General features: G+C 37.6%; 1 protein-coding gene across 1 annotated transcript; it reads right to left on the reverse strand.

Moving 5' to 3' along the window:
* Positions 1-1,139: 1,139 nt before the first annotated feature.
* LOC311181434 (olfactory receptor 8D4-like) lies at positions 1,140-2,095 on the reverse strand (the record flags this gene model as incomplete). Its single annotated transcript, XM_084249906.1, has 1 exon — positions 1,140-2,095. Exon 1 carries the CDS (start codon positions 2,076-2,078, stop codon positions 1,140-1,142), a length of 939 nt encoding a protein of 312 aa, XP_084106032.1. The 5' UTR covers positions 2,079-2,095.
* Between the last annotated feature and the right edge of the window lie 6,158 nt (positions 2,096-8,253).

The raw sequence follows: 8,253 nt of genomic DNA on the forward strand, positions 1-8,253 counted from the left end.
GCATCTTTGTGATCCACTCACTTGTTTTTGGCATTTAGGTGGTTCCCATAATTTAGCTCTAGTAAATAGCACTGCAAGAAGTACTTTTGTAGTATATGCCACTGCCTCATCCACCAAAAGTATTTTGAAACCTTGTCCATCATATTCACATAATATTCCAGCCCTTAGAAGCATGCCTGGTAATACTGCCCATGATAATTGTATGCCGAGAAAATGAATGAACTGACCCATTGGATGCTGCATGCAGTGCATTATCTTGTTTTATTGTATAACATTTTCTTTTGGAACTATAAACTTTTTTTTTTTAAATTCAAATGTATAAGGAGGAAACTGAAAATATGGAGTTTACATCTTGGGTAAAATACCAACTCAACAGAATTCCACAGAAAGTTGTAAAATACTGCATGTATATTAGTCATGCAGGAAAAAAACAAGATATTTAGAAAACTGTATAAATATGATGTCCTCATTTAGATATGATGACCTCATTTAGATATGATGTCCTTGTCTGTATAAATATAATATCAGATAAAAATGATAATCCTCTAAAGACCAAATACTGGGACATTTTAGCTTAGTCCTTTGCTGGATCTTTCTCACTGAATTCATGTTTGAAATAACATTTACCTTTAATAGGCCTTGGAAGATGGATATTTACTTTCACCTTTATTTAAAGTTGTAATGACTTCAATTTCCTGTTCAGTATTTCCTATCCAAATTTCCAAAAGAGAAATATGTTTATTTAAATAAGATAAATAAAAGACTGTTGGATCAACAGCAATTTGGTATGTTTTCTTGCCTGATATGAATGTGCTAAATATCATGATTTTGTGTTCTTTATAGACGTACTTCAGAATTAAATATAAACATTGATGTTCAATACCTGCATGGAATTAAACTTTAACATTTGGAATTTTCACTTTCACAATGTTTTTTTTTAACATTTTATGAACTTAGTAAGAGTGAAGACATTTTGTATTCACAATACAGTATTTCAGATATTCATTCAGAATTATATATCTGTGTATATCTTTATCAATAACAACTATATTATCGAACTTCATATTTTTGAAAGGGTCAGGGTAAAAACATACACTTACACATATGTCATTATGATACATAAATAGGGCTTAAGAGATTCATTTTGAAGATGTTTTTCTCTTCAATAGCTTCATCAGCGCATTTTGTACTTCCTTATTCCTGAGACTGTAAATCAGGGGATTCAACATGGGAATCACGATGGTGTAAAAAATGGAACTGATTTTCTCCTGGATGGCTGAGCTGATGGATGCAGGTTTGAGATACATGAACATGAGAGACCCATAAAAAATAACAACCGCTGTCAAGTGGGATCCACAAGTGCCGAAAGCCTTGGACCTGCCCTCTTTAGAGTGCATGCGGAGGATGCTGGAGAGGATGAAAGTGTATGAAATGATGATTGTCATGCTGGTGGTTACCATGTTAAATCCACCAACAACAAAAACCAAAAGTTCATCAATATATGTGCTGGAACAGGAGAGTTTCATAAGGGGGACGATGTCACAGTAATAATGCTTAATGACATTTGACCCACAGAAATCCAAACTTAACAAACAACCCTCAGAAACCATGGAAAGTGTAAAACCTGCTGAGAAGACAGCAGCCACCAGCAGAGAACAGACCCGCGGGGACATGATGACATTGTAGAGCAGGGGGCTGCAGATGGCGACATAGCGATCATAGGCCATTGCTGCCAACATGTAGCACTCAGAAATGGCACACACACAGAACAAATATAACTGAATATTGCATCCAGCATAAGAGATAGATTTATCTCTGCTTAAAATCCCTACCAGCATTTTGGGGATAATAACAGAAGAATAGCAGAAATCTATAAAAGATAAACTACTGAGGAAATAGTACATGGGAATGTGAAGTTGAGAACTCAACACAATTATGGAGATCATGCCGAGATTTCCCACGATGGTAGCTATGTAAATCCCCAAGAAGAGGAAGAAAAGGGGCAGCTGAAGCTCAGGTTGGTCAGTTAATCCTGAAAGAAGAAACTCGGTCAATGTGGACACATTTCTTATACGCATTCTCCTGTGGAAGTCTGTGGAGAATGAAGAGGCAATAATCCAATTAGACAGGCAGAGACCCAGCTCAGCTCCCATTCCTGAATGGAAGTTCTTCTATCAACCTGGAGTCTGTTGTGTTCCTCTACTGAGGACAGGTTCTCCACCAGGAAGTCAGCCTCAGGTAAAATAATCAGTAAGCACTTGTCGACTATAATTTTAGGAATCATGTATAAAATTTCAGAAACAGTACAGTGTCCTCAATTCTTTGACAAAAGTACAAAACTTTAAACTCCAGATTTATAAATAAAACAACCCCTAAGCGTCATAGGGGAGGCTTTCTAAAGCAAATAAGCTAAGGTAAGAATATAGAAAGTGCTGTGGGCTGAGAAAACACTTTTGCTAATGGTAACACTTGCCTATGTGTGATTCTGCTTCCAGAATTTCAACAGAGAAGGTGTCTTTATTAAAGCCAATAGTGATTTTTGGGCAAGGTTTCCACGTTTATTCAGCAGAGTATTATTAATCTGGTGGTTTGGTGATACCTATATGTGAAGTAAGTATCCCAGGATCCTATGATTTGAGATAACCAGAGTTAAACAAATAAGTTTCTTAACTGGAGGATATTTAAAACCCTCCAAATAATGTATAACCCATAATATTTTTGAAACTTCTTAAGGATCTTCTCCCCAACACTAAAAAAAAATCACATTTTAATATTCTTTGGCTCAGGGTAGTTAGGAAACTGAGTTTTCATTCCGAAGCATCCTCTGGTTTATCTAATCGTAAACGGACTTTCTGGTCAGACTCATATTCTTCCTACACTTTAACTTTAGTAAAGCTGGATGGTAGAACAGCAGGCTCCCACATGCCTCTGCTCTCAGAATCTCTGCCCATTTTCTGGGCTATGTGACCACTTACAAGAACACTGAACAGGACTTAGTTCGCTTCTTCCAGTGCTGCCAATATTGGCAAAGCAAATGACCTAGTTATTTGTGTTTCCAAAGGAGGTTCCTGTGTGGCACTTACCATTCTACCCAGAATTCTCCCAGGGGGGGGAAAGGTCGCACATGTGGGAGCTGCCTGTTCCAGGTTCAATTAGGAATGTGTCTGAAAAATCTGATCTCTCTCTGTGTGTCTGTGTGTCTGTCTCTCTCTCTCTCTCTCTCTCTCACACACACACACATGCACACACACACACACACACACACTCTCATTCTTATCCTCGCTCCCCCTCCACTGCCTTCTCTCTCACCCCCTATCTTTTCCTCTGTGTTTCCCGAGAGATTATAAAGAGCCCCACTCAGACATCTGCTTTAGCAAATTCTCAACTTGACCAGCCCAAGTTTGGATCTACCCGTTTCCAAACTTTTCAAGAAGCTGTTCATGACTTCCTACTTCCATTCTGTTACTGCTCTTTTAGGACATGCTTTTTGGGCCATTGCAGTTCCTTAAGAGGTTGGTGCCTATTCCTGATTTAACAAGCCAGTTTACAATAAGGAAGCTTCCTAACACTGAACATGTCTTCTCTGAGCAAGTTCTAATATACAGAAAACTTAACTGGTATCAGCTTGAGGGAGGATGACAAAGGAATCATGCATAAAACAGATTGTCCCATTGTGCTTTGTGTCTTAGCAGCATATGCTGGAGCCTTTTCCCCCTAATTCCCTGCCAGTGACCTCACACAGGTGTAGTCCAGTCACAGAGACCACACAGAAAAATGACAATCTTCAAGAAGACTGTGCACTTACCTTGAATCTCTTCGTCGATGCTTTCAGTGTGTCCTTAGTGTTACAGACAATGTCTACTCTCATGGAGAATCTAGTTCCCATGCATATTTCCTGTACCTTTGTTTACCCCATGTTCTCCACCTGTCTGTCTTTTATCCAAGCAGCTGACTTTTTTTTCCTGCTTCCTAAACAAACCTGTGCTATAGGTCCTTGCAATTTAACACACTGTCCACCAAATGGCCCCACCACTATCACTGGGAGGATGTGAAATGCACAGAACTAACCCACTAACCTACAGCACTGACTCAGAACCTGCAGTGTTGCAATCTTAGGACATGATATTTGTGAACATAAAGGAACTATTGGGTTACTCTCCGTTAGGGCTGAAAACTTACTATCTTCTTCTTTGAACCTCTCTTTGCTCCTGTCTATGCCAGAAAGCACTGCATGCTCAGGTAAAGCTCATCTTTGAAAGCATCATCTTTGAGACCTATCCTCAGAGATTCCAGCCAATGTAATATGTCTGTTTTTATAAGACAAATGTTATACAAATGTATCATAACCTGCATAGACAGTGAACAATGTTTATTGGTATCTGTTTAACCATCTGCTAAGTAGTAATTTCTACTATGTTAGGTCTAAAATTTTTGTGTTGCAAGTTTGACCATCCTTAAAATAATCTACTGCACTGATTTACCTGGTTGAGGTCTCAGGAATTGTAGCAATTCAAAAGAAATTTAGTAATTAAAATGTGTTCTAAAGCATTTCATTGTACCCAAAGTATCATTAAAATGACAACAGTTAAGAGTATCTTGGGCCTCCCTTTTGGCACAAGGGGTTAAGCACTGCACTATGAAGCAATCCACAGCCTCTGCAGCATGAGTTTGATCCCCGGCCGGCCAGGGAGCAACCCACATGGCGAGACAGACCTCTCCTGTCTCGCCCGCTGCTTCCCTCAGCAGTGTGTTTCAGTCAGTATGCCTGTTCTGTTCCCCACTCTGTCTCTGGTGAATCCTCTCATTCCCGCATCTCTGGTCTGTACCCCACCTTATGAATGAGGTGAATAAATAAATGAATAAATAAATCTTTAAATAAAGAGTATTTTATAAAGGTGGAGCCTCAAACAATATTGCCTCAGAAAACTAAATTTCACAAAAATGCATAATTTACATAATTCTGGAAGCCTATTTTTTAAAAACCATAAAATAAACAGTGGAAGTCAATTTTAATGCTATAATTTATTCACCTGGTATATCCAAATAATCTCATTTTAAAAAGTAATGATATCAGAGCTATAACTAGGCTTTCACAATTTCTTAAAATATCTTTGGATTTCATAATGCATTTATGGTGCAGCACTCTGAAATCAAAGGAACCACATTTCAAATGTTTGGTAGCCACATGTACGTATAATGGCTATGCATTGAATGGCATAGATGTGGAATCTTTTTCCCTAAATCTGATTTCATGTTCAAAATTCAGTCTCCACTTTGTAAAGAAGAAAAAATTAACAGAAGTTACAGAAAGGACACTAAAACATAAATACTATATTTAGGTTCAACACCAGCTACATGATTTTCAGTATAAAATTTTACTCATCAGAATGTCTCTCTGAGCTTCATGCATTAATCGGTAAGAAAATAAACTCTTCAAAGGATTAATAAACACATTAGACAGTTAAGTTTGAACACAATTTGTGCGTTGCACGATCTGCATAAATGTATTTGTAGTATTATGACTCTATTTTGGGGGCTGGTGATTTTACAGATTAATTCACAAATTAGCCTCTAGTGTCCTTATACAAGGTGAGTGAACAATGCAGACTGAGTCCAGATGGATGTCCTAGGCCGGCTCTCTCTAGGCAAAGCTCAGTGACCTGCAAATGCACAGAAGCCTTTTTGCTCATTTGCACAGAGTTGATCTTAGAGCATGTTTTAACACCTACACAATATGGGCATCATACCTCTGAAACTCACCTTCTCCTTCTGAAGACATAGCTGAGTATCACTTTTCCTAGCCTCATCATGTTAGGAATAAGGATGATTTAATTATATCATTTCATCCTTCCATGACTAAACAACCATGTTACAAGAACCAGATTTAGGTGCAACTGTAACTTCTCAAAGCACTCAAATATTTCATGTCTGGAAATATAAGGACTAGGTGTTCCCAGGGGTTTCTTATCTCCTGAGGTTTAGCAGCCTGTGTAATATTTTCAAAATTGTTTAAAATTTATTATTGTATAGAAGAACTGAGGTGTGGGCCAGAGATGCAGGGTGGGGAGGTGAGGTGTTGAGGTGGTGAGAGAATTCCACAGAGTGAGGAGCAGAATGGGCAGATTTATTGAAATACACTGCTAAGGGGAGCAGCAGGTGAGACAGGAGAGGTCTCTTGCCCCATAAGTAGGTTAGCTCCCTGGACAGGATCCAACTAAGACCATGGTGGTTATAGTGCTGAGACTTAAGCCTTAGACTACCAGAGAGACCTAGACTGTATAGTTGTAAAAATTGTCATATGCTGGCCTATCAAACTCTTTTTAATATAAGGAAAACTGACCATGTACAGTGGTCATATTTCCAGAGTTATACAGTTTGTTAATCCAACTTTAGGATGCCACAATTGGGACAATAAATGAGAAAAAGAATATTAATTTTATTTATTTTTTGTGATAGTCAAATTTCAATGCATTGTATTTGTTTTTTTAATATTTTATTTTATGTATTTTTTACATCATTTTTCATTTTTACACAATGTATCTTTTCATCTTGGTTATATTCCCATATTATACCCACTTCCCTATTTTGACTCTAATCCCTCCTTCCTTCCCCCACCCCCTCATAGTGTGTCTGGTTTATAGTTGCTTGTTGATTTGGATTTTTCCTTTATTATAATTAGTCTTTTTCCTTTATTATAATTAGTCTTTAGGTTTTCTAAATTCCTGCTATGAGTGAGACCATCCAGTATCTTTCTTTCTCTTTCTGTCTTATTTTGCTGAGCATGATCCCTTCCAGCTCCATCCGTATTGCTACAAATTGCATGAGTTTATCTTTTTTGATTGCTGAGTAATATTTCATTGTGTCTATGTACCACATCTTCTTGATCCAGTCATCTATTTTTGGGCATTTGGGTTGTTTCCGTAGCTTAGCTATTGTAAATAGTGCTGCTATAAACAGGGGTGCCGGTGCCCTTTTGAATTAATGTCTCTGTGTCCTTTGGTAAATACCTAGGAGAGGAATTGCTGGATCATATGGAAGCCCCATCTTTAGCAGGTTGAGGAATCTCCACACAGCTTTTCATAGTGGTTGGACCAGTTTGCACTCCCACCAGCAGTGCAGGAGAGTTCCTTTTTCTCCACATCCTTGCCAGCATTTGTTGTAGCTAGTTTTTGTTTGTTTGTTTTTTTTTTTAATATGTGTCATTCTCACTGGTGTAAGATAGTATCTCATTGTAGTTTTGATTTGCATTTTCCTGATTACAAGTGATGCTGAACACTTTTTCATATGCCTGTTGGCCATTTGCATTTCCTCTTTGGAGAAGTTTCTTTTTAGCTCTTCTGCCCATTTTTTGACTGGATTATTTACTTTGTTTTTGTTGAGTCTCTTCAGCTCTTTGTAGATTTTTGTGATCAGTCCTTTATCATTAGTGTTGTCTGCAAAAATGTTCTCCCAGTCGGTTGGGTGTCTCTTTGTTTTAGTTAATGTCTCTTTGGCTGTACAGAAGCTCTTTAATTTAATGTAGTCCCAGCTGTTTATTTTTCCCTTCACTGTCACTGCTTTGGGTGATAAGTTTTTAAAGATGTTGCTGAGGTGTATGTCATGTAGTATTTCACCTATATTTCCTTCTATATATTTTATGGTTTCAGGTCTTATGTCTAGTTCTTTAATCCATTTTGAGTTGGTTTTTGTGTATGGTGTGAGGTAGTGGTCAAGCTTCATTCTTTTGCATGTAGCGACCCAGTTTTCCCAGCACCATTTATTGAACAAACTTTCTTTGCTCCATTGCGTATTCTTTGCTCCTTTGTCAAAGATTAGTTGACTGTAAATCAGTGGATTTATTTCTGGAGTTTCTATTCAGTTCCATTGGTCCATGTGTCTGTTCTTGTTCTAATACCATGCAGTTTTGATTATCATGGCTTTGTAGTATAGTTTGAAATCTGGGAGTGTGATGCCTCCATTCCCTCCTTTTTTTTTTTTCAAGAGAGCTTTGGCTATTCAGGGTTTTTGGTGATTCCATATGAATTTCATCAATGTTTGTTCTATTTCTCTGAAGAATGTTATTAAAATTTTTATTGGAATAGCATTGAATCTGTAAATTGCCTTTGGTAGGAAGGCCATTTTGGTAATGTTAATTCTTCCAATCCATGAGTAGGGGATGTCTTAACATTTCTTTTTGTCTTCTATTTCTTTTTACAGTGTTTTATAGTTTTCTTTGTATAGGTCCTTTATCTCTTTTGTTAGGCTTATTCCCAA

This window comes from Talpa europaea (assembly GCF_964194135.1).
Source record: "Talpa europaea genome assembly, chromosome: 12".
Lineage (NCBI taxonomy): Eukaryota > Metazoa > Chordata > Mammalia > Eulipotyphla > Talpidae > Talpa > Talpa europaea.